General features: G+C 35.5%; 2 protein-coding genes across 2 annotated transcripts; both read right to left on the reverse strand.

Moving 5' to 3' along the window:
• Positions 1-1,203: 1,203 nt before the first annotated feature.
• abhd8a (abhydrolase domain containing 8a) lies at positions 1,204-12,886 on the reverse strand. Its single transcript, XM_081374835.1, has 4 exons — positions 12,122-12,886; positions 10,325-10,495; positions 9,022-9,238; positions 1,204-3,659 (listed from the first exon to the last, which is right to left on the reverse strand). The coding sequence occupies exons 1-4, from the start codon at positions 12,877-12,879 to the stop codon at positions 3,408-3,410; spliced, it is 1,398 nt and encodes a 465-aa protein (XP_081230961.1). The 5' UTR covers positions 12,880-12,886; the 3' UTR covers positions 1,204-3,407.
• A 7,879-nt stretch (positions 12,887-20,765) lies between these two features.
• LOC308695688 (cathepsin Z) lies at positions 20,766-27,705 on the reverse strand. Its single transcript, XM_081373868.1, has 6 exons — positions 27,549-27,705; positions 26,218-26,381; positions 25,960-26,139; positions 25,594-25,744; positions 22,497-22,662; positions 20,766-21,344 (listed from the first exon to the last, which is right to left on the reverse strand). Exons 1-6 carry the CDS (start codon positions 27,677-27,679, stop codon positions 21,231-21,233), a joined length of 906 nt encoding a protein of 301 aa, XP_081229994.1. The 5' UTR covers positions 27,680-27,705; the 3' UTR covers positions 20,766-21,230.
• Between the last annotated feature and the right edge of the window lie 94 nt (positions 27,706-27,799).

Genomic DNA, 27,799 nt, shown 5'->3' on the forward strand with positions numbered 1-27,799 from the left:
TATACTTTGTTATCAGATGCTAGAACTTTCTCTCTGGTAACACTGAAATTGAGCAGATGTTGAACACTGGCATCCAGCTGTAATCACAATCTCATTCACCTGTAATTCAGTTTATAATATCTCCAATTCTTCTATCAATCACACAGCAATCATTTAGCAGACTGAAAGGTCTACGTTTCTTCTCAGCACATCAAAAAAGGTTGACTTCAGTTGAATTAGGAGTAATTTACTGGTTTAATGTGTAGACGTGTTGTTAAAATGGGAATTTACAGTTATACTACTTTTCAAAAGTTTGGGAAAAAGTCTCTTCTGCTCATAAAGGCTGCATTTATTTGATAAAAAATACAGTGATATTGTGAAATGTTATTAGAATTCAAAAGGACTGTTTTCTATGTGAATATATTTTCAAATGTAACTTATTTTTGTGATGCAAAGCTGAATTTTCAGCATCATTACTCCAGTCTTCAGTGTCACATGACCCTTCAGAAATCATTCTAATATGCTGATTTGCTTCTCAAAAAACATTTCTGATTATTATCAATGTTGAAAACAGTTTTGCTGCTTTCGTATCTTTTGTGGAAACCATGATGCAGTTTTTAAAGATTCTTTCATGAATAGAAAGTTTCATTTATTTGAAATAGAAATATTTTGTAACATTTCACATCCTCACTGTTAATTTTGATCCATTTAATGCATCCTCGCTGAAAAGTATTAATAATAATAAATTTGAAAAAATGGTAACACTTTATTTTACAGTGTCTTTGTTACATGTTACATGTACGTACCATAGTAATAACAGTAAATAATGCATAATTACATGCAACTAACCCTCAACCAAACCCTAATCCTAACCCTAACCCTATAGTAAGTACATGTAGTTAATGAATATTACTCAGTACTTAAATATATAATTACACTGTAACAATGACACCTTAAAATAAAGGGTTACACTTTATTTTAAGGTGTCTTTGTTACACTGTAATTATATATTCAAGTACTAAGTAAAATTAAGCAACTACATGTACTTACTATAGGGTTAGGAATAGGGTTTGGCTTGGTTAAGGGGTTAGTTGCATGTAATTATGCATAATTAATAGTTATTTCTATAGTAACTACATGTAACACGTGTAACAATGACACTGTAAAATAAAGTGTTACCAAATAAAGTGTAACCAAAAGTTTTCATTTTTCATTTTTATTTTTAACGCAGCACATCAGCTCCTTGTCTGTGTGCAATTATTATTAATATAATAAATATCTAAAAGTGTGGATTCAACATTGTTAAAATGATAAGTGGACATTTGTTAATTACATAAATACCTGAAAATGTGTCCACCACCAATTCATCCGCTCTGACACAGGGATGTTCGACTGCTCGGGTTGCATAAACGTTCAATGAGATCTCACGATGTCTCAGTCAACTCTCAATGATCGCAAGGGTCACACGGACCAGACCTGCTATTCGTAATCCAGTTTGCTCTTGACTACTGTTGCCATGGTAACCGACCGGAGGCGTTATTCTTTGCATAGGCAGACGGTCTGTCCTATTTAGCAAATGCGTTGTCATCACATTGCACTTGATTGAATCAACCTGATGATCAGATTCTAGACTTACGTGCAGTTCTGTATATGAATGCACTGTGATGCTATAGCTTATATCCTGTTTTTCCTCAGCACCATCATGTCATATTGTGGCCGGCAGCATCATTATAACTCTCTCTCTCCGTGTTTCTGCTCTAATGCCCGACTTTCTAGTTGCTAAGAGACGAACAAGTGCCAACTGGCATGAAATCTCCCATTGCGACGGTCGATTTCCATGTGATGTATTTGCTTGTCCTTCATGTGAACCAACATCTGTTGCTTTGTTGTTAAATTCATACAGTTAGTTTCAAGAGAAATAATGTGTAGCTAGCATGAGTTTGTTTACAGTATGTAATCTTTCAAGGAGTGTTTTAACAGAATTCAGTATTTTATACGTCTGCGCTCGCTCTTAAACTCCAAGCGATGGATTTGCTCTATAAGGGAAGACGTGTTAAAATGTGTTGATTTCAATATTAGTACTTGTATATCGCATAAATATGAACACGGACTCTGTACAAACGTCCGTTAAAGTCAACATGAAAGCGACCCTTTTATTACAACACATTTCTAATCACATTGTGCACGAAGTAAAATCTGGTCTTTGTAATCGTACTGGTACTGTATACAACACACAATATGTCTTATTATAGAAGTGAAATGGGTTGAAAACAGGGCTTGACATTAACTTTTTCACTTAGTGGTTTTCCAAAGTTACTAGACACAATTTTGACTTTGAGAAATTGGGGAAAAACTCCCATAAAGATATTTTTAATATTATCTCATAATTTGGCTGCAGGAATAACTTTCACTTTAAGACCTGACGCACGGATCCATTATACATGTGTTTTCTTTCTCAACTGTTACATTCACTTAAACATAACTGACTGTGTTTACGTGAAAACTCGCCAAGACCGGCATTTTAACATTATTTTGTGTGTATTTGACTAATTAAGTGCAATTAGCAACGAAATAGAACTCAGTTTAGTCCTGAGAGGCGGCTTTATGTAGGTGTTTGAGCACAAAATCTGCGAGAATGAGTAAAATTATGCACAATACCACAGGGAAATTCAAGCCCTGTAACTGCAACAATATTCATCTAGAGCAAATGAATCGAGTGAGTGAGTGAGTGGAGGCGGGTTTGTGTGTCACTCGCTGTCGGAGAGATGAGAGGGTGGTATTGTGTATCTATTCTGCGGAAAATGAGTATTGGAAGCGTTTCACATATTTCAGTATCGATATGTATAGAAAAATCGATATGTTTGACAACACTACATTGCACTTAGTTTATCATTTCAAATGCCTTTTTATTAGACTACTGAAATTGATAAATGTATATATTATAATATTCAACTCGCCAAAGTAACTGATGCAAACAACCGCATTTGTTAATGTCAAGCCCAGGTTGCAAACATTTCATGTTGACTTTAAACACTCTCTTGGTTTGGATTGCAATAGTTTTTTTTCTCATATCTTTCTCATAGTTCAGTCCCGCCTGGACACCAACGCTTGAACACACTTTGATTTCGGACATCCAGTCCTTTTGTTTAGACAGCACAAGAAGGAAAGATATTGTCCAAAGGTAGCAGAGAGATACAAAGGCATCGTGATGTCATAAACCACCATCATTGGTTTAAAATCAGCTGCTTCTTTTCCCCTCGTCGCTAGTTCTCACCGAGAGTCTCTTTGAACGCGTGATTCTTTCTCACCCCCGCCTTGACACCCGCTAGGACCATCTGACCAAAAATCAGCTCTCAGCCAAGGTGACGGTTTCAGCCTGCCATCAACAGCCTTCTGATTGCTTTACCCCAAAAACGTCAATCATCAGGTTACTTGTTAAGGGGCTTGTTGACCTTGGGAGTCCCTGTGATGTTGCCGTTGGCGACAGTGAGCGTCTGGACGGGTGTGACGTTGTTGACTGTTGTCTGGTCGGCTGTTACCTTGGTAACCGCGTTCTTTTTGGAATCGTCAGGTTCCCAGAGGAAGAACTCATGCAGGAGCGTGTTGACCGTTTCGGGGCATTCCATCATCACCATGTGACTGCCTTCCTCGATTACTTTCAGGAATGCAAACAAGAGGATCTGAAATAAAGACAAATTACATTTTGAAAAATATACATTTTCTAAAGTATTATATTATGCATTTATTATATTGTAGAATATTTTATATAATAGCATTTATATATAAATCACATAACATAAATATTTTTTAAACCTTTACATACCTTACAAAAATATATTTTTATAATGTATTTATACTATTTTAATATAATAAATAAATAAAAAAATCTATATTTGCGTGTGCGCACACACTCACACATATAAATATAGACATGTTTATGTAAATAATGTATTTATAAAATATAACATTTTAATGTATATGTATTTATAATTTTTCAATTTCTAATTAATAAATAATACAATTAAATAGTTAATAGTAATAAAAATATAATACAAATAAAAAATGAAAAAAATTACAATTTAAATACTAAAATATTTTTTAAATGTATTTTATGTCAATTTTATTTGAATATAATAAAGAAATTTAAAAATAATTATTTGCTATTAAATTTGTTTAAAAATAAATACGCACATTATATATACACACGTATATAAATATATAATAGACATGTATTTGTAAATGTGTATGTAAATAATGTATTTATAAAATATTTTTATAATTTAATCTAATTTGCAATAATGAATAAATAATAAAATAAAATAACAATAAAAGTATAATGAATACATTATAATTATATATAATTATAATAAAAAGAAATTAATCTAATTTATATAAATGACATTTTAAATACTATATAAATACATAATCTTCATATATATACATATATACATATATATATATATATATATTAATTCTATATAAACTATCAAAAATATTTAAATTATATATATAAATTATAAAACTAATGTTAAACTTTTATTTTTTTGTATGTTTGTATATCGATGATGATCAGACAATCAGTCTTATGGTTTGAGCTAAACGTTGTATTTTCTTTTTTTTCTTTCTTTTTTACATTTGTGGCCCGCAGGAAGTCCTAACTGACGTCAGCAAGAGTTCAATGAGCAGTACAATGAGACGCCATTGTTTGATTCAGAGCACATCTGCATGAGGACATGTGTAACGCTCCTCTACTCATGAACAGCCCATTACAGCACAGAGACACTCTTGTGTTGAAGAGTCATGAGTGAGCCAACATCACACACACACACACACTGACTGCAAGCACAGGCTGCATCCTAATTCACATACTATTCATCCTGCATAGAATACAAGATTATATTTTTGTGAGTCTCACAAAAAATGTTACACTAACCTTTTACCACAAAATCAAAAACATTAGTGTTCAGCTTGAATGATGCGAAAACACATCTAAAATGGGGAAAAGCTGTGCGATTGACTAAAAAATTAGGGGGAAGTTGCATAAACATAGCCATTATGTTAAGAAATAGAGTGTAACTGGATCTGGAAATATATATATTTTTTTTCATTCATTTTTCCCATAGGGATTTTAAAATAGACTGTTAAAGAGTTATAAGCCATGAAACAAGCCAAGCAACTACAGGGTGAATCACAATAATACAAACTTTGATTTGAAGCAAAGTTTGGTCCCACTTTATATTAAGTGGCTTTAAGTACAATGTTACTTACATTGAAATTAATAATTTGATACAATGGACTTAATGTGTACATACATGTTTTTACATTGTACTTATATTTTGAAAATACCTGCATGTAATTACAGATGTAATTAATTTATGTAATTACATGTATAATTACACTGTTGACCTTCCCTTACACCTTAACCCACAGCAAAAGTGTTTTACAATACAACATGAACACAATAAGTACATTATACTTACTTTTCGATGTAAATACATAGTACTTAAAGCCACTTCATATAAAGAGGGACCCAAAGTTTTTTTTTTAAATCAGACAAAGGTACAAGACTGTGTACTTGATTGCTTAGTGAGAGAAAGAACTACAATCCCATGAAGCTTTGCGAACAGCATAATCAAATTAAAAATGATGGAGAAATATAAAACTACTCATTTACAAATGTTGAATATATATATATATATATATATATATATATATATATATATATATAAACTATATGTTTATTGCAAAATATGCATATAACATTTTAGTATTTTGAGATCATAGAGAGAGCGTGTTGCGTGTTGTCTTTCGACTCTCTGATTGGTGGATTTTTCTGTATAGCATCATGGGTAATGTAGTTTTTCACCAGGAATTCCACTGTTAAACACAATTATTTTAAAACTAAGCTGAAATAATGTGGGCTGACGGCTTCAACAGAAGCAAATGCCATTGATTAACAACCTCGAAGCTCACAGTATTTCCGTCTTTAAATGTTTATAAGTTATCGATTAAAATAAATTTCCCTATGGAGAAAAGTAATGGAGTTTTTACGTCCAGAACCTGACTCTTGCACTCTATTAAGATGTCAAGTAAAAAAAAAAGAAAAAAGAAAAAAGAAGACTAACTTGTAAGACTAGTCTAGGAAGCTTGTGCAACTGGCCACAGAGCTTTCTTTTTACAGACTGACAAAAGCGGATCACAGCAATTCGCAGAAACAACTGGAATCCAGGCACCAAAAAATTTATTTGCAGTTACCATTTTTTGTTGAATTTTGGGGTAAAATCATACCCCTTAGGTTACATATTGTATTGACAACTCATCAATTAAATATTTACCATCTTATATTCTGCATAACTGCGCAAGTTTTTGTCAGAATTTATTTTAAAATATATATATATCCATTATAAGCCTTGTGTTCTACAAAGGGGGATGATTAGATAATGTTAGACAAACACAGTTTTCCTCACAAAGCAAGTTTAGTTAGAGAGGTAATCTACATTAAATACTGCTATGATATATAAATAATTTTTATTAAAAAAAAAGTTGTTTTGAGTTGAATTATGACCTGGACATGTATGGGATCAAATTCCCGCCAAATATATAGCGGTCACGTATAAAAAAATAATAAGCGTGAATCAAAAATTTAAAAACACATGTAAAAATATATTGCACAAACTGAAAAAAATAATGCAAAATGATCAGAATAGCAAACAACGTGGTCACGGATCAAAATATAATAAGCGTGAATAAAGAAATAACAAGCATGAATAAAAACTTTAAACACATTGAAAGTTATTTTGCACAAAACTTAAACTTATGGTCATGCTTTGTTAAAAAGTATGGTTTTATTACTGTGTACTTTGTGCTTTCTTGCATTTTCTGCTCATATTTTACTCTTTTGTACGCTTGTGATGTTTTTCTCTTCGCTCTTCTTTCTATGTTCTGCGCTTGCTCTTCCAAATGTTGCAGTTCGAGTTTCATGTAAATTAGGGCGGGCTTAAGCGTCACCATTGGTCCACTAGTTCTAGATTGACAGATACTCCTCTAGCCAATCAATCGAAGAGGGGAGTTGACGTCACACTAATGCGACTCGTGGTACAAGCTGTTTATGTTTGTACAATTTCTTCAATCCCATTATAATATACTAAAATGTTATTTTCTAATACTTTTATATACTGTTCAATTTCTTATTTGTGCTTTGATATGTGCATTTATTAAATTAATTATTTTCGCTTGGCATACCAGCGTGATTACGTCACCGCACACTTCAGTGGGTGGTGCGCGCCCGTGAAGCACTTCATTCTGAGTAAATATAACAACAAAGAAGCACTGCTGCACTCTCTTTTGTTTCATTTTTCTTTAATCATTATACTCTTTTTCAGGAGTGCTACACTTACAAGGGAAGACGGCAGTTCAATTTAACTTTACAAAGACTTTCAAGCAGTAAAGCTATCTGAACTCTGGACATAAATAATTAAATTCATTTTTTTTTTAGATACATGAGAATGTTAATGTGCACACAGGTAATTGGTGTTAAACAATATTACTTGGCTCATGATGCCAATATGTTAAGGCTGCTGTTAGCGAAACATCCTGCAATTATGAAACACTACAATTCGTCGCAAAAACTAAGTTAAAAACGGCCATTGTCTGAAGACTTTAGGACTTTGACCTTTCGCCGCTACGCATTGCCTACCTTTTTTTTATTAACCTCGCCAAATTTGACAAGATTATTGAAAATGATTGTGTTACAGAGAAGATATAGAGAAACCAGTTGAATTTAATACAGTGGTTTATTACAAACTTACTGTGTTTACTTACATAGCTACATAATTGCATATTACTTTAGAATTAATGTTTTAAATATAGCTTAAAATTTGAATACAGTAACATCTCCATCAGCGATAGGTAACGCTGTTTCTAGAGTGCCGCTGTCCTGCAGAGTTTAGCGTCAACTCCGATTAAAAACCTCACCTGTCTTAAATATCCTAAAGACGATGATTAGCTGGTTCAGGTGTGTTTGATTAGGGTTGAAGGAGCTAAACTCTGCACCCAGGAGTCAGGACCGACATTACACATCCTTGTTATTGATTAAATATGATTTTAAATATGAAAGTAAAACGGCCAGTAGGTGGTGGTGGCTGCTTGGAGAAGATCGACGTTCGCGGTGCCAGGTCCAGTGCATTAGAGGTGAATGATGGATCATCAGACAGGCATAACTGTAACAGGTCGTTGTTAGGATGACGAATTTAACTATACCATATTGCCAGGTATACGTATACCGGCAACAGTTTGAGTTGCAGGCACACATGCAGTTTAAAGGTGTCCTGTTGATGGTCGTCTTCCCCTGTATAACAAGTAAGCATCAGTAGCCACGAGTCGCATTGGTGTGACGTCAACTCCCCTCTTCGATTGATTGGCTAGAGGAGTATCTGTCAATCTAGAACTAGTGGACCAATGGTGACGCTTAAGCCCGCCCTAATTTACATGAAACTCGAACTGCAACATTTGGAAGAGCAAGCGCAGAACATAGAAAGAAGAGCGAAGAGAAAAACATCACAAGCGTACAAAAGAGTAAAATATGAGCAGAAAATGCAAGAAAGCACAAAGTACACAGTAATAAAACCATACTTTTTAACAAAGCATGACCATAAGTTTAAGTTTTGTGCAAAATAACTTTTAATGTGTTTAAAGTTTTTATTCATGCTTGTTATTTCTTTATTCACGCTTATTATATTTTGATCCGTGACCACGTTGTTTGCTATTCTGATCATTTTGCATTCTTTTTTTCAGTTTGTGCAATATATTTTTACATGTGTTTTTAAATTTTTGATTTACGCTTATTATTTTTTTATACGCGACCGCTATATATTTGGCGGGAATTTGATCCCATAGACATGCTCTTAACTGCTGAAACCACCAGCAAAAATCATGCATTTCGTGCACAGTAGAAGTATGTGATTTGTGACGCAGCCAAAAAAAAAAAAAAACCTCACAAGAAACAACCGCAGCACAATGAAAATAGATCTGATGTGCACGAACCTCTGCCATCCGCTGATCCTCATCAATTGGTACAAACTTGTCATACATGCCGTGCACCAGCAGTATGGGTACGGTCAGCTCCGCGTGGTAAACTTCATCCCCCTCGGGCCAGTACTGACCGCTCATCATCGCTCGCAGGACGAACGGAGAGACGTTAAACGCGTTTCCCTCTTTCAAAAGCTGCTTCTCTTTCGCACCCTGCCTGGCGAAACCAGCTCTGTTTGGAGAACACAACAACACACATGCTTACTAACAACGACTTTTTGCAGAAGTCATTTCAGAAACCATGTTTTTTTTTTTTTCTCTCTTGTTTTTCTTTTTCCTTATTACATCTTTGAGTATTACTACTACTATATATGTATATTGTATACATAATGAGCATTGTTCTACATATATATTAGGAAACTTATAATAGAGATGTACACATACTCAACACAATTTTACACACATGCTTCACATAATTACACATACATCCTATATTCTGTTTGATGTGTTTTGTTTTGATGGTATCGTCTCTAACTGTGTTTTGTCTTATGTTCTGCTTTAATAAAAAAAGAAAGTGGAGATGTTTTTTTCTTCTTCTCCCTTTCTCTTGTTTTTCTTTTTCCTTATTACATCTTTGAATATTACTACTGCTATATACAGGGTTTCCACACCTTGTTTAACATCAAATTCAAGGACCTTTTAAGGACTTTCCAGGTCCAATACCCTCAAATTCAAGGACTTAATGTGGGGACACATTTGTTGTGTCGAACAACAAACGTTGAGGTTCCATCGTAGTTGTTTTGTGCGCACGTGAACGTCATGGCAACGTACAACACAAAGTACCTCATGCGGGAAACACTTAACGTAAATCGCTAACGTAAATCAAGCAAGCTAGTGTGCATAGGCCACGAAGTGTTGGCGAATTAACACATTAGCGGACCGGAGGGAATAATATGGATTTTTTTTCCAGAAAACTAAATAAATTCAACCACTTTCAAGGAACTGTCTCTATTATGTTAATTTTTTTTTTCTTCAGATTCACAAACTTTCAAGGATTTCGAGGACCCGTGAGAACCCTGTATATATTGTATATTGTATATATAATGAGCATTGTTCTACATATATATTAGGAAACTTATAATAGAGATGTACATATACTCAACACAATTTTACACCCATGCTTCACATAATTACACGTACATCCTATATTCTATATTATCCTATATACACACCTAGTTTGATGTGTTGTGTTTTGATGGTACCGTCTCTAACTGTGTTTTGTCTTATGTTCTGCTTTAATAAAGAGAAAGTGTGTTACTTGAGGAAGCTCCAGGCGAGGCACGGGGACAGACAGTGCAGGACACAGGAGGGCAGCTGGAAGATTGAGCACAGACTCGGTTCCAGCGCCGTCGGGCCGCCTCCGTTGATCATCACCACCTTATGCACCTGCTCCGGATACTCGTGTGCCAGGAACGTACAGAACGACACCCTTCACACGAACAAAACGGTGATCCGGGGTTAGCAATAATTGCTCATGAAAACATGCCAGGAACAAACACAGCAGGCTTTTGTGAATTATACAACTATTCAGTTAATGCGACAGAAATCATTCATGTAGGCTCAACGGATTAAGTAAACCTCAATTTTATTTATGTATATGTGGATTGAAGACAATTAAATTAAGTCAGGTCGAAATGTAGAGCATTTGTGTTAGTTTAGCTCATTTTATTTATCATAATTATTTATTATAATTTAAGCAAGCAGCAAAAACATTATTTTTTCAGTGTACTGTAGCAATCATAAGCTTGGACACACTTGACTAAATCAATTAGTAATATTTATATACTATTATAGTATTTGTTAATATTTTGAATTAGCTTTTATATTTTCAGTTTTCATTTTAGTTTAAGTAATTTTGTTTGTGCATGTCATTTTTATTATTTTTTTATATTTTAATTTAACTTTAAATTAGTTAATTTAACTTTAAGTTTTGTAACTCTTATTTTAGTGATTATTAATTATTATTGTTTTAGTTTTAGTTACCTATGACACTGGACTACATATTTTTGTATTCATATATGTATTCTCCCTTTTCCCATCGCATATCAGCTCGGATTTGGAGTAGCCTTTATTTTAAATAAACATTAAGAAAATATTTGAAAAGGGAAAATAAAGTGCCTAACGGGTACTTAAGTGTTTACACTAAAGTGTTTATCAGGTAGGGGGTTAGGGGTATGTGTAGTGAGGGCTTTATTGTCCCAATAAGGCTGCATTCATATAATGATTTAAAAAAAATGTAATAATTTACACTTAATGTTGTCATTATTGCATATACTGTTTTATAATGTACTACAATGGTATCTGCCACTATTTGCAGTAAGTATAAATAGCATCTAACTACTATTTACACTTAGTGTAAATAGCCTCTGCCATGAATTACATCTTAACAGATATTACAATAGAAAACAGTTATTTTATATTGTAATAATATTTAGCAATATTATGTTTTTTACTGTATGTTCGATCAAATAAATGCAGCCTTGGTGAGCAGAAGAGTTCAAAAACATTAATGGTAACACTTTACAATAAGGTTCATCAGTTAAATGTCTTAGTATGAACTAAGAATGAACAATACTTCTACAGCATTTATTAATCTTAGTTAATATTTCAAAATTTACTAATACGTCATTAAAATCAAAGGTTAACATTAGTTAATGCACTGTGAACTAACATGAACAAACAAAGAACAGCTGTATTTTTATTAATTAGCATTAACAAAGATGAATAAACACTGTAACAAATGTATTGCTCATTGTTAGCTCATGTTAGTAAATACATGAACTAATGTTAACTAATAAACCTTACTGTAAAGTGTTACCAACATTAATAAATCTTAATTATTCCAAACTTTTAATCAGCTGTATTTTTATTAACTAACATTAACAAAGATTAATAAATACTGTAACAAATGCATTGCTCATTGTTAGTTCATGTAAGTAAATACATTAAGTAAGTAATGAACCTTATTGTAAAGTGTTACCACATTAATAAATCTTAATTATTTCAAGCTGTTAACCAGTAGTGTGTGTGCGTTGGATAGAAAGGCACTGCCTACCCGTATGAGTGACCAATCAGGATGTTGCGTTTCCTCGCATATCTCTTGAATATGGCGCGCAGGTCCTCTGCGAGTGCGTAGAAGGTGTACGCCGCCGCTATCTGAGGAGCAATGCTGGCACCGTGACCCGCCAAATCAGGAGCGATGACCTCGTAACCCAACCGAGAGAAGAAGTCCAGCTGCCTCCCCCAGATGTCCAGCGAGCCGCCCACGCCGTGGATGAAGAACAGCGCCACGTCCGAATGCGTCCCCTTACAGCTGCTGATGCAGCGCTGCGTGTCGATCAGCACGGTGCGCTTGGGTTTCCGTCGCCTGCGTCTGGGTGGAGGAGCGGGCTTCTGCTGGTCAGAGATGAGCAGAGGTGGAGCAGGTTTGGGATCCGGGGAGGACGGTGCGGTGGTGTAATCCGACAGCTCCACCTCCACCGTGCTGCACTGTTCCACGTCTCCGTTCTGGCACTGCAGGATCTCCGAGTGGAGGACATCTCCCAGGTTCTCGATCACCAGCTGGCCGTTGCGGTACACCGTGATCTTGCGCTTGCAGTGGACGCTGCTGTTGCTGCTCGGCTCTGGTTGTTCGTCTGTGGTTGCGGGACGTTCGGGGAGAATGTGGCGCACGCGAAGAACCCGGCCTGGCTTCACCTCCACAAACTCGAATCCATCGGCGGGCTTGCCGTCAGATGACTCAACCGGCAACACCACACTTGTCGTCTTTCCCCACAGACAGCAGAAGATGCTCTCGGTGATGCTGGTCAACATGCCGGCGGTTTACCTGAAGACACACAAATACGATTACAACCAGGGCTTCACATTAACACCTGACAAACGCGGGTGTATTTCATCAGTGGCGCGTGTAACACAGTCACTTTGGCGGAATATTATATATAATATTTACAGTTTTCAATTGTAGTCTTTTAAAAAGGCATCTGAAATGATAAACTAAGTGCAATGTAGTGTTCGATACATATCGATACTGAAATATCTGAAACGCTTCCAATACTCATTTTCCGCAGAATAGATTTACGATACCAGCTATGCTTTCTCTCTCTCTCATCTCTCCGACTGCGAGTGACACACAAACCCGCCTCCACTCACTCACTCGATTAATTTGCTCCGGATGAATATTGTTGCTGTAAGAGGGCTTGAGTTTTTGCGTTGGATTGAGCATAATTTTACTCATTTGTGACCCTGGATCACAAAACCAGTCACATGTCGAACTGGTATATTTGTGGCAATAGCCAACAATACATTATATGGGTCAAAATTATCCATTTTTCTTTTATGGCAAAAATCATTATGATATTAAGTAAAGATCATGTTCCATGAAGATATTTTGTAAATTTCCAACTGTAAATATATAAAACATTTATTTTTGTGAGTGAATGCTGCACAATCGTGAACATAAATGAACAACTTTAAAGGAGATTTTCTCAATGTTTCGATTTTTTTTGCACGATCAGATTCCAGATTTTCAAATAGTTGTATCTCGGCCAAATATTATATCCTAACAAACCATACATCAATGGAAAGCTTATTTATTCAGCTCTCAAGTGGTATATAAATCTCAATTTTAAAAAAATTACCCATGTGACTGGTTTTGTGGTCCAGGTTCACATTTCCACAGATTTTGGGCTCAAACATCCACATAAAGCCGCCTCTCAGTACTAAATTGAGTTCTTTTTCGCTGCTTATTGCGCTTAAACAGTCAAATACACGCAAAATAATGTCAAAATGCCGGTCTTGGTGAGTATTCATGTAAACACAGTCAGTTTTATGCGAACGTAAACAGTCGAGAAAGAAAACGCACGTGTAACAGTATAATGGATCCGTGCTTCATTTGTAAGAACTTTTATCTGGATGGAATTCAAAATATAAGTTAGAAAATAAGAATAAAATAGTAGTAAAGAATGACTTTATTCTTCAGAATGTTTTGTGAATCCGGAATCCAAAAAAAAAAAGAAAAAAATCCAGTTTGTTTTCATAATCGTTCATTGTAATCAATAATAATGACTTTGTGGCTGACATTACCGAGCCCTTGTATATTTTTCAAAGAATATTTTCAATTTTCAACTTGTTCAATCAATTTCATATGAATAAAATAAATGCATCTAAAACAAATTCCTTGTTGAATTTCTTGTTTCACTCAGAAGTAAAATGGTCACACATTTTCTCTTCAGAACTGAAGGGACTGTTTACAAACCACAGATGTTCTGCACTTTATCCAGGATTAGCAGGAAACAAGTCCAGTTCTGCTCCCGATTTAACTTTCACCCAGTTCGGTGAGTTTAAATCTTCCTAACATCATTTTAGCTCCTGTTGCACTAATGCGGTGTGATCTGGTTATGGTGGATATTGTCGAAGCCTCCAGTCTTTGTGTGTGTGAGCTGCACAAAAGAAGCGCTGCATTGCTGTTCCTGCGAGCGACAGTATGACAGATGCTGTCAGCAGAGCTTTCACAAACACACCGTGAAAAATGCAAACAACACTGCAGAGAGAGATCCAGAGAGCCTGGACGCTTTCTGATGTGGAAGTCCATAGGGAAGAAATAAGATCTATCGTATCTCAAATGTTTCTCCTAAACAGCAATGACATTAAATAGAGAGAGAGATGTTTCCTCAGGGGGGAAAAAATGTCTCCAATAGAGTTTTAGAAAAGATCTGCAATCAAAAGTCAGAAATCTCAATATGATCTCAAAACATTTCTCATCAAATTGTTAAAATGCTGTTCACATTTATTTTTCAGCTCTATACTCTTACTATTGACTCACTTGTGCCGCTTTTCATTATTTCTATGACTTTAAGGGGAAACATTGCTACTCCATGCCACCATCAAGTATCCTGAGCTTTAAAAGAGCAACATCTGAGCACATTTACTCCTATATAAGCACATAAAAAGTAAGTATTAAAATGCACACACACACACTCACCCATGCAATTAATCCAAGTAAGAGCAAGTTACAGAGGGAACAGAGCGAGCTGCATGTTGGATCTTGCCAATGGAATCCTAGTAGAGAAGATGATTCACATTGTGACCTAAACAAGGGTCTAAAAATAGCCCGGGCTCTTCCAATGTGCTTCCCACGGGAACTAATGGAGAAAGTGTCCTGTATTGAACGTGAATATGATAATACCTGCAAGCAAATCAATACACCTATGCAGCTGTGATTGTTTCTTAGAAGTGAATGCGGTTCCTGAATCCTGTGGAATATTTACAGCGGTCGATTTCTGTGCCGGCTATATTAGATTTATAGTCAAACCCAAGGCAATGAGACATCAAAACAGACAGCAGGTCATCAGTATGCGCTGGAGGCTTCCTAGATAAATGACGTACATACTGTAGACTGAGTTATTAGTGAGCATGATTTGCTGATCGTGTGGCTGATATCACAGAGGAAAATATTGCTGTATTTTGTAATGAAAAAATAATCAAAATTAATTACGATTATTTTCTGGTGTACTGTAAATGAAATTGTGCATTGAAAAAAAGTTAATTTGAAACAATTTTCACAAAGAAATTGCTAGTAAATTTCCCAAATAATTACAAATAAAGGGCAAGCAACACATTGAATTAAACATGAAACTCAAGTAGAAAGACTGAAATAGTGTTTTCTTGTAAAACATGCTCCAACGATGTTTATTTACAACTTGGAAAAAAGTAGCTATAACTGTATAATATAAAATATGTAAATGTGCAGAAAGATTAATTATTTTCTGGTGCAAAAAGAAATTGTAGCTGTAACTCATTGCAATATCATTTCATGTGTAAGTGTAAACATAATATGTAGTGTGTAAATGAAGAGAAAGACTAATTATTTGATAGTGCAGGAGAATTGAAGCTCATGAAATATAATTGAATATGTAAATGTAATATTTAATATGTAAACATGCACAGAAACAGGAAAATTTGCTGAAGTAGGTCTCGAGTTATTTGTCTTTCTGCAGAATGTTGTTGGTGTTTTTACTGCTGTTTGCTAATATATTCACAGTCATCAACTCTATCCTCCGTCTCGCTCTTCTGAGATGTTTCCCTTGTCTTTCAGAGCCCTATCAGTCAGCAGACAGCCGCTTCCACAAAGGAAGTGACACGTTTATGACAGGCCGAACTTCCTGTTCTACAGCTAGAGACATAAATCCACATGCCCATTCAAACATACTAAAATAGAAATTTAATCAAATAGAAAATGAAATTTAAATTAAAGACTACAAATGTGACCCTGGATCACAAAACCAGTCACATGTCGCACGGGTATATTTGTGGCAATAGCCAACAATACATTGTATGGGTCAAAATTATCTATTTTTCTTTTATGCCAAAAATCATTAGGATATTAAGTAAAGATCATGTTCCATGAAGATATTTTGTAAATTTCCTACCGTAAATATATAAAACGTTTATTTTTGTAAGTGAATGCAGAACAATCGTGAACATAAATGAACAACTTTAAAGGAGATTTTCTCTATGTTTCGATTTTTTTGCACCCTCAGATTCCAGATTTTCAATAGTTGTATCTTGTAATTTCAAAAAACTGACCCATGTGACTGGTTTTGTGGTCCAGGGTCACAAATAATAAAGCAACAAACATGATTTGTCATCATTAACTCCATCTCTTTCTGTCCTTCACCTGCTCGCTTTTTAGCAGATTCATCTCGAGGGCCGATACATTATTCAGACTCAGTGAGAGAAGGTTTTTAGTGGTGATGTATTATTAATCATATGAGGAGCTGGTGCAAAACATCTTAGCCTTGTCTTGCTGTTCTGTACTTCTTGTTGTAACAATTATATATTTTTATATATTATCAACCACTTATAACTGCAATCAAACTGCTATTTCTAGTCACTGAGGCCGTAATCATATACAGTGGCCTTAAACACTACACTTACAAATGTCTATGCAAGTGTCATAAGATGCTGCAACATCAATATTGATGAAGAAGAGTGAAGTTAGTCTAGAGAAAGCAAGATTTGAGAGTCACTTGCTGATATTTTGTATCTAATGCAGTGACATTCTGGCGTTTTTAAGTGCTCAGATGTTGTTTGGGGTCAGATTTACAGTAGTAGTTTTGTCTCGGGTCTTTCCCGCATATGTAAAGACCTTCTGGGATCCTCTAGGAATTGCTGTTTTTTGCTGGAGTGCTACTCTCAGCTTCTGCAGCGGTGAAAGTGTCGACTTCAGCACCTACGCTAAAATCAATGCCGCAGGCTGATCCCGCCACAGCACATCTCTGGGTATTACACAATCAAGTAACAGCTCTTTTTTTTTTTTTAAAAGGAGAACATCCGAGAACTTCTGTCAGTCAAACACAGAGACGCATGATTTGTTTTTCAAACGCAGATGCAAATGAGATGAAATTGAGTGTGTTTATTTACAATTGACTAGAAAATCGTTTATTATTCATTGACTCTTTTGAGGGTTGAATGGACAAATTGCATCTAATTAATCATCCTGGCGGTAAAATAGGCTGTGATTGCCGTTTTATCTTCATATCTCTTGTCTTTTAAAGTTATGCAAAAGCTTTGTGTGAGGCAAACGCCAAGACGAGCTACAGAAGAAGTACAAGCGTTTGAGGTTGAGCAGATGATGACTCATTTTTCATTTTTGGGTGAACTTTCTTTAAGCTGTAAGGTGGCTAGAAAAATAACTGATAGCAAGTTCAGTATCGATGCAACAGTGAGATAGAGGAGGAAACATCGATCTGCCAATTAGCTAATGATTCTCCAGCATCAGGTGCTGTTCACCACATCTCCACAGGGAAGATCATTACGTTTGAAGTTGCTCAAAGAGGACGAGGAAAAGGTCTATCTAAAGTAGATTTATTATGCATTATCACTTTCCCCAGTGCTGCTTTACGAAGAACACAGTTTACCCTTCAGTGAGCAAGCCAATTTTAGCCATTTGTTTTGAACAATAATAATTATTAGTATTATCATTTCGAATTATTGTCTGATTATGATCACCGCACTAATCTGTGAACTTCTTTTTCACGTTGCAGGTTAAATAATAAAAGCAAAAACCCACTTGCATGAATCAAAACTACAAGAAGTTGAACTCTCAATAGATTAAACCCATATCTAATTAGAGTGTTATTACCTCTGACTATAGAAGATATTACATATTTTTTCTAGCAGGAACTCTAGTTGCAATGAACAAGCTTGTCAGTCTCCATTTGTATCAATATTACGGTGTTATTTTGCTATTAATATGTATTCTGGTCATGTTTTGACTTACTGCAAGAATGCACTGCATATTACTGGGAAATTGATTGATTTTAATTTCACCCTGGTCTTGCTATTGAACGACGGTGGCATATAATATTTCACATGAAAGAAACGGTTCCATTCGCACATGAAACCCAAAGCAAACTCTTGCATGCATTGCCCCACATTTGCCGAGTGGGAGTGTGTTTTGGTGTGTCATCACTCAGTCTGCAATGCAGAATTGGAGTGTGTAGGCAGTAGGCAGGTTATTGTACAGTACGCTGATTTGTAACCTACATTAAGAACACTATGTACAGTCTCAATGAAGCCGACTCGTTATCCACAAGGGTTTAGTGTGTCATTGAAGCATGCTCAGAATGCAAGTCATTTCATCTAAGAATGGTGTTTTAATAAATGATGCACTGCAATGCATCAGCACAACCCCTCCAGTCACAATGATGCCTCATTAACCTTAGAATTCTCTGCAATTAATGTTAATATTGTCTTGCATTCTACAGCAGGTTTCCATGCAAAACATGTACACATCAATGACATTGATTGATTGATTGATTGGTTGCTGCGCAACGCATTGGTTTGCAAAACACACTGCACACTACATACAGCATCACACTTTAATCTAGTGACGGTTAACTAGCATGCAACCTTAATGCATATGCAATGTGATTTTGAAATATGATTCATACCTGGATCGATGTCTGTGAGACGAATCGGATTTGTAAGCGCTCTAAATTACGCACCAAAATTTCTTGCAGGGTTTAAGATCTCTCGAAACACAGTGAAAGCAATTAAAATACATCGAATCTGTTAGTTCAACCCACTGATGTTATTTAAAGCGGATTCTGCAGAGATGATTTGGCATCTTCATTCTATTCTAGATTTAAGGCAAATGTGAGCAAACGCATTCGGGTGCAGAGAGATAAAGATGCCGTTCCAGCGTCGGGTGAAGTGCTCCTCTCAGCATCCTCATCCTCACGCCTGGGTTATTATCCAGCCCAGTGCCCTTGTTTTCTCCGGGAGTCGGGAACCATGTCTCGGTTCGTGTTCTGTTTGACTGACAGGAGGTGTAACGAACTGTAGGGCTTCCTGCAGTGAGTTTCGACCAATGCTGTCTTCTAGTGCTGTTGCTATGCCCAGAGGAGAGAAAGAACGCAAAAGAGCACCAGTTTATAGCCCAGTACAGCACAGATATGCCATATACTGTATAGGCTAAACAACGTATATGACTTTTTTTTTTTTTTCAGGAATTACTGACAGTCTCTTCCAAATATTTTTGTTAGCCAATCTAAATTTAAGCAAAACACTCTTTTTTTGTGGTCTACCTTTTACATGTAAATTCACAATAGTCATTATGACAATAAGTATACGTTCTATAAAAGCTGCATGATTCTGGATAAATTGAGAATCGCAATTATTCACGATTCTTTGTTTAGAGACACTTAAACAAAATTACATGTAATATACTAGAGTTTCTGACAAAATGTTAATTGCTGCAGTCTATTTAAAATGTTTAATCAATTTGAATGATTTTTTTTAAATGGTTTGACTGAATGACTCAATCATAAATACTTCACTTGTTTCATTACTGTATGAATCAGCGTTTTTGATCGAATCTCTTGAATTAATGATTTAATGACTCAATCATAAATGTCAGCGTTTTTGAACGAATCTCTTGAATTAATGATTTAATGACTCAAACATAAATGTCAGCGTTTTTGAACGAATCTCTTGAATTAATGATTTAATGACTAAATAATAAATGTCAGCGTTTTTGATCGAATCTCTTGAATTAATGATTTAATGACTCAATCATAAATGTCAGCGTTTTTAATCGAATCTCTTGAATTAATGATTCAATGACATACATTTTTAAGTCACTTGTCGCCACCTACTGGTGTAACGATTTTACCAGTAATTTTTTCCGTGATAATAAGGCATATTTATCCACCCTAAATTTCCATGACTAATAGTTAGTTATTTTGTGTTTGTATCTAGCGCTTTAAGAATGGCGCATTGCAAATAAAATATAGGCCTATTATTATTATTGTCTGTAATTCTCATTAGTCTGAATGTTAATTCTTATTAAATTATTACTGTAATACAGCAATGAAAATCATCTTGTCTTGACAAAATGACTTGAATTCACATTATATAGTAGGCTAGTATTCAACCTTTTTCTGACCCCTTGCTTGATGTATAGAGATTGAACATGGACTCAAAGTACTTTTGCATTTTAAGTCTGGCATAGAATAAATACCCACATTCATGTATTTACATACAGTACGTTATGATCTGTACATTGCAAAGCCATTACAATCATTTGTATTACAGAGGTACAGTCATAGTCATATGTTTTATTTAACATTTAAAACTTTTGTTAAAAAAATGGATTTGTTTAACGGATTAGATACACTCAATAAATAGGCAAAAAAGATGAACAAAAATAATACATTTAATTGCAACTGCTAAAAGAGAACAGTTTTCGTTACAATAATAACAAAAATAATGCTAAAGTACAATTACAGAAAGAGTTCTGATTTATGATGTGCAATATTTAAAAAAATAGAGTGACCAACCTCTACCACTCTTGAAGTATTTGGCAAATGTAAGAAAGTGATTTATAATAAAATAATACTAATACGTGAATTGCATCATGCATGGAATCACTTAATTGCATATTATCAATCATTTGCATTCTCAGTTACATTCACTCTAACAGATTTGATTTAAGATTTTAAAAATCTAATATGACAACAACGAATTAAATCCTAAACAATTAGTTGACATTAAAAAAACAACAATAGCAATTATAAACAACAGGTTCATTCATAGCTTCTGAGACCAGGGCGGTTCCAGTTTATGAACAACATGGTTCTATGAAAGGGATTGCTCCAGATCTATGTAACGATTGGGTCTCCATACGCACAGTTGTGCTCAATGCCGAGATTGTACCAGTTGCCTTTCCCTCCTTTATAAGCACTGGTGACGATCCTGGCCCAGCCTGACTCTCCCTAAGAGAGATCACACACACGACAAGCCCAGTTTAATCACACATACTTATTGAACGTTCAGGACAAGGTTTATTAAATGCATGAAATGGTTTCTCCTCACAGTATGTGATCCACAGAAGAAAGAAAGTGGAAATGCACCATATGAGGGTGAGTATTTGATGACATTATTTTCATTTTTCAGAGAATAATTTTTTTGAATTCTCTTTTCTTTAAATGGTAACTCTCGACAAAATTTTTGTTAATCTACCCGAGTCAAACTTTCGTGTAAAAGCATAATTAGAATGGAAACGCCACTTTTAAGATTGACCGTATTTTCGTTTTCGGTCAAATTGCCTTTTGAATGGGAGTGAATGGGGCACTACAGTGATAGCATCATAATCGCTATTTTTAAAACACTAAGAAGGCTCGACACAACATGAAACTGTGCTGGAAGTATCACCAGAGGCTCTACACATGAACTCCAGCATTGAGAACAGTGTTTGTGTACACAGTTTACTAAAAAGAAAGATTTTGTGGCTGGAATTTTGTCAGTCAAAAGTAGTCGATCTCCGAATGCAACTTAATGAACTGACTCCATATGAGGAAATGTCATGAACTTGTAATTTCAATGAAAAGCATGATGACTTATATAAAAAATTATCCGTGAATTTATATGGAAACAAGCTTTAGGAGATTTCCATCTTTACTCTCCTCATGTTACGTTGCATTCAGAGATCGACTACTTTTGACTGACAAAATTCCAGCCACCGGAAACACTAACTGATAAAGTGAGTCGTACAAAATCTTTCTTTTTAGTAAACTCTGTGTACACAAACAATGTAGTCAATGCTGGAGTTCATGTGTAGAGCCTCTGGTGATACTTCCAGCACAGTTTCATGTTGTGTCGAGCCTTCTTAGTGTTTTAAAAATAGTGATTTTTGATGCTATCATAGAAGTGCCCCATTCACTCTCATTCAAAAGGCATTTTGACCGAAAACGAAAATACGGTCAATCTTAAAAGTGGCGTTTCCATTCTAATTATGCTTTTACACGATAGTTTGACTCGGGTAGATTAACAAAAAGAGCCTAGGTTCAATTTTGGCGAGAGTTACCCTTTAATCCACAGTGTGGTAAAGCTGAACAGGTCAGACCAAAGCCCTGTAATCTACTAACCCAGAAGTCGCCCCAGGAGTTTCTGACGACCCAGTATTCGGTCCCGTCCTCCGTGACGCCCCAGCCCGCCACTGAGATGATGTGATTTGGCATAGAGAGAATGTGAAACTCAGCAAAAACCCCTCCATCATACGCCTCCAGGCCTTTAGTGGCCATTATTGTACAGCTACAACACAGAGAGATAGAGAAAACCTTTCAATCCAACTGCAAAAGTTCATTCATACTGACAAAATCTAACTTTCTAAGTCAACCTTACCATTATCTAATACAATTGACCTAATAACTATCTTTGAACCAGACTGTTTCTGTCCTAATAACTAGTTGATCTGTTCTAATTAACTTCTTTTCACTCTATCGACATCATATTATATATATACCGTCATTTGTGGATTAATGACCTTTTGTTTTCACAGGGAATCGGTCTTCTCTTGTTTAGGGTCAAATATACATTGCCCAGCCAAAAGTTGCTGTTTAGATTAAAAATACTTAAGCAAATACTTAAGAGTCTATGATTGGATCATTATTATTATGTTTCTATCATGTTATATGTTTGGCAACAGTTCTTCTAACCCTAATTGATGGTTTCAAGCATAGTAGCTTTTCATTTCTCAAACACCCATGTAGGAAAACACATCATGGCCATATTCCAGGATGACAATGTCAAGATTCATCAGGCTCAGATTGTGAAAGAATGGTTGAGGAGGAGAGCATAAGGAATAATTTTCACACATGAATCGGCTCCAGATGTGCTGAAGGAGACTTTACATTGTCAATTCAAGATATTGATTAAAAGTGATGCACCTCTTGATGGAAATAAATGTTGTGATGCTATTTCATATCGAGAGGTGCATACATTTTTGGTCAAGATCTTGTATTTTTTGGCTGGGCAACGTACTCAGCTGAAGAGAGAGATGCATCACACGGAATTCAAACTTAAAAATAAAACCCTAAACATAGTATAAAAGAAAAGCTGGTTTCACAAAGATAGACTTTGTCTATGGCTTAGATATAGTAGATAGTCAGACTTCAGATAGACATCTAAATAAGACCCAGGGCTCCAGACTAACTTTTTTCACTTCCGTCCTGGAACCGTCCTGAAAAACTATTTGAACCGTCCTAAAGTGAATGTCAACCGTCCCAAAATAAACATGTTGTTTCTGTACTTTATCATCATCTATAGTTAGTTGTTAGTCATATAATAAAAACACCATTAAAATGTTTATGATATTATAATATTTATTTAGCTCCATTCAAAGTTGTTATCTGTAAACAGGTAAAAAACAGATTTAATAAAAAATAACAGGAGTTAAATGCTTTTTTGTATTCATGCAGAACAAATCTTTTTTTTTTTCTTTTTTTTTTACATATACGAAAATTAAGAGAAAAATACATACAGCTCAAAACGTTTTTGAGTTGGTTGAGTTTTGGGTTGGATTAAACAACAAATAAATACTGGTGACTACATATCTCAAAAATATCATCATTCTTTATTCTTTCAAGCAGCAGACATATTTATTTGTATGAATTAAATATAATGAATCCTTATTAAAGCTATTAACGAGCAGTGAATGTTTTTATCTTTTTCTTTTGTTGCTTGATCAATATTAAGGACACAGACCGCATTAGGTTTATTACCCACTGTCACTTTAAGACATCGGATCATGTCCAATCACATGCGGATCCAATTGCACTGATGCACATCCGATACACTCAAACTTTCGTCATAGTTTTTGTCATTCAAAACTAGTTTTTATTTAGTTATCGTCTCGTGAAAATAATTCATGTGATAGATGTACCGCAAAACAAGTCTCCGGGTGAGTAGTCGGCTCGGCCAGTGAGAAGACGCGCTCCGTTGTAGTCAGCGCTTGGTCGGTTAATTTTGGCATTTTCTAAGTAAGTTACCCTAATAGGCTAGTAATAAATGAACAGACATACAAAAATGTCTTTCGTCCTGTAGGCGTCCTGGAGAATATTTCTGTTCGTCCTAAACACATTTTCTATCGTCCCCAGGACGATAGGACGCCGTTAGTCTCGAGCCTTGTAAGACCGTTGCACAAAGCACTTAAGACTCTGACTATCTTAAGTAGGACTACACTGCAATGCATTCTGGGTAAAATAAGACACTTTTCAAAACAAAAAACATGGCGGATCGAGTAAGTGCATTCAACCGCTCAGTGCAGTTTACCCCAGCGGAAAATATGTGTTTGTTGGAGGAGTATAAATGACGGAGTATGTTTTTATGTTTCCACTGTTCGATCGCGCCCGTGCCTCTCTCTCTCTCTGACACACACACACACACATTCCAGCATTGCAATCTTGACATCGCAGCCTGTTATTATGCAGCGTTCACACCAAACGCGAATAGAGCGTCAAATTCGCGTCTAGTTCGACGCTTGAACATTTTAAATCCATTCGCGCGTCCAAGGAGAATAGGACGCGCGTATAAAGCGAGCATTTGAAGCGAAATAGACGGGCATTCAGAGCTATAACTCCACTATGACTCTACTACCCCCTGTTTGAGCAGTCACGGTGTATTGCATTTCACGCATCGCCAGTGACGCTTGCGTATGAAAGGTAGCGCGTCGATCGTTGCTCGCGTTGACTATGTAACGGCCCTAACAGTTACAAGGACATTTTACTTGGGAATGTAGTAACAAGAAGAAATGTTTAAATTATGAGCCATTTTCCCTTTTCTTTTGGCAGTTTGTAACTGATTGTTACTGCTGGTTGCCAAGGTAACAGAGTCTTAGACCTCAGTTAGCCTGGGGGTAAAAAGTGTCTAATTTTTTGGGTCTAAATTAAGTCAGTCTTTATTTTTGTGAAACAGTCTAACTTGCATTAGACTAGTCTATGAGCAAATTTTAGACTTGTCTAACACTATAGACCGGTCTAAAATAGCTTTGTGAAACCGGCCCCAGGTCTAAATGTGCTAAAATCTGATAGCCATGTTCAAAACTCTTCTAGCTGGATTGAAATAGAGTTTAATTCTATATTAATGCAACTGTAAACAGCCGAATACTTTTATCTTTTTCATCATATTTTTTTTGCTCACTGCTTAAATTCATTTCAAAATTAAAATTCGGGGTGTAAAACTTGCCTTATTGGCCCATTTTTGTAGATCTCAGCCTTCATGTGGTCTCGTCCTGAGACTTCTCCGTAGTCTCCGACTTTCCACACGGTGTAGTTTTTAATTACAGAGCAAGAACCGAAGAACGAGCACGTACCACACTGATTAAACGAGTCACATTCTGCAAAACAAAATTCAGAGTAGAGGAATAAGACATATATAATATTTAAATCCACCACACCTTGCAACTGTTACAATGTGCATAATATACAAGAGTAAATAGTGCATGATAAATGCAATTAAATTGCAACTTGAACAGAAGTTTGAATGCAAGTTGCATCAATATTACATTTGCATCTAAATGTTGCAATGATATCAACTGCTTTTATGTCTTACTTTGATTTCGAGCTTGATAATTATTGCAGGTCTCATCAGGAATGCCCCGCTCATTTGCATATGCATAAACGCCCATATGATCTCCTCCATGGCATGACCCCGCCCCTCCACAGTCAATCACATTCTGCACAGACAGGTAGGCAGAAGGCCACGCCCCTTTCCTCTTGATGTTTATGCGATCTGAATTGGGATGAAAGCACGAGATGTGTGTTTTTCTTTGGTGATCTTCATTACTGTACTGTGTTGTAGTGTTCTCACCTGCGAGTGCACTGGTGGAGCCCATGGCCCAGCATGAGCCGCAGTACTGAGGGATGTGTTGGTTGCGTGTGACGCTTACATAGTTTTTGCCGTCAATGTTGCGCCAGTCCCAGGAGGCGGGGAGATCAGAGACGTTTACATACTCATGAGGCCGGGGATACGTCCTAAAACATGCGTGAAATATTACTATTATTACATCACATCAGTTCAATAAATGACATTGCAGTTCCTTTTACCCTTACAAAACGTAATGTGATGGTACCGGGGTACTGTGATTGTATCAGACTGAAATACAGTGGCACTCTGATTTATACTATACTATGTTGAATGCATATTAAGAATGATTTCTGAAGGATCATGTGACACTGAAGACTGTTGTAATGATGCTGAAAATTCAGCTTTGCATCACTGAAATAAATTATATTTTAAAGTATATTAAAATAGAAAAACATTATTCTAAATTGTAATAATATTTCACAATATTAAAAATTTTTCTGTATTTTTGATCAAATAAATAAGCTTTGATGAGCAGAAGAGAATCCTTTTTAAAAACATTGAAAATGTTAATGTTTCCAAACTCTGACTGGTACTGTATATATATATATATATATATATATATATATATATATATATATATATATATATAGTCAAGTTACTTTGCTACACATATATTCACACACATGTATATAGATAATTATACATACATGTGTGTGAATATATGTGTATATTCACACACATAGTATGTATAATTATATATATATACATACAGACACATATGTATGTACGTGTGTGAATCTGTAAACACATACAGTATATATTTACAAACTTTTATGTTAGATATGATTCATCAATTTGACAGCACTAATTAAATCTTGTTTTGTTTTTAATGCTTAAAACAATAATAAAACTTCTTGTTTTAGGCAAAAACTCACTTTTAATTTTTCATAAAGCCAGACTCATTTTCAAGTCATTTTGCTTCTCAAGTAAATGTATTTTGATATTTGTGCTGGAAAACAAGACAAAACTATTAATTAAAAAAAGAGTTTGTAGTGTGATTACCATATTTTTACATGCAAAATAATGGTATTACCATGTTAGGCTACATGTAACTAACATATTATTGCCATGGTGGTATCTACCCAAATAACACTGTGGTATCACTGTGGTATGTGGTATGTCCAAAAACATAGTATTACCATGGTATATGTCCTAAAGTAGACTACAGGATATGCCATCGCACTAAAATGGCCATACTACGTTTTGTAAGTGGTGTGTGTATAGGTTTCTTAGTGCAAGTACAACATGGATACAAACGAGAAATATTTCCATACTTTCTGAATGATGGTCTGTGGTCCTTCATTGGTTTGTAACATAAATCTGATAGTTGCTGAACTTCAGTGAATCCTGTCGCGTGCACGAACAGCTCGAGCAGAAATGAAAACCATAACACACCAGACGCCATGATGAATGTTTACATCTGAGTTTGACACTTCAGGAAGACTTTTACCGCCCTCTACAGAACCGGAGAGAAAGTCCTCAGCTTTAAACAGTTTGTAGTCTATGCTATGGGGAAAAAATAAAT

Source organism: Scardinius erythrophthalmus (genome assembly GCF_964197995.2).
Source record: "Scardinius erythrophthalmus genome assembly, chromosome: 9".
In the NCBI taxonomy this organism is placed as follows: domain Eukaryota; kingdom Metazoa; phylum Chordata; class Actinopteri; order Cypriniformes; family Leuciscidae; genus Scardinius; species Scardinius erythrophthalmus.

Excerpts from the sequence above, each read along its gene's own strand:
- abhd8a (XM_081374835.1), bottom strand. The coding sequence starts at position 12,879 with ATGTTGACCAGCATCACCGAGAGCATCTTCTGCTGTCTGTGGGGAAAG. Across the intron at positions 9,239-10,324 it reads CTCGCCTGGAGCTTCCTCAA|AGCTGGTTTCGCCAGGCAGG; the intron begins GTAACACACTTT and ends TTCTCCAAACAG. Across the intron at positions 3,660-9,021 it reads AGGATCAGCGGATGGCAGAG|ATCCTCTTGTTTGCATTCCT; the intron begins GTTCGTGCACAT and ends TCTTTATTTCAG.
- LOC308695688 (XM_081373868.1), bottom strand. The coding sequence starts at position 27,679 with ATGGCGTCTGGTGTGTTATGGTTTTCATTTCTGCTCGAGCTGTTCGTG. Across the intron at positions 26,382-27,548 it reads CACAGACCATCATTCAGAAA|GACGTATCCCCGGCCTCATG; the intron begins GTATGGAAATAT and ends CGCATGTTTTAG. Across the intron at positions 26,140-26,217 it reads CTCCACCAGTGCACTCGCAG|ATCGCATAAACATCAAGAGG; the intron begins GTGAGAACACTA and ends ATCCCAATTCAG.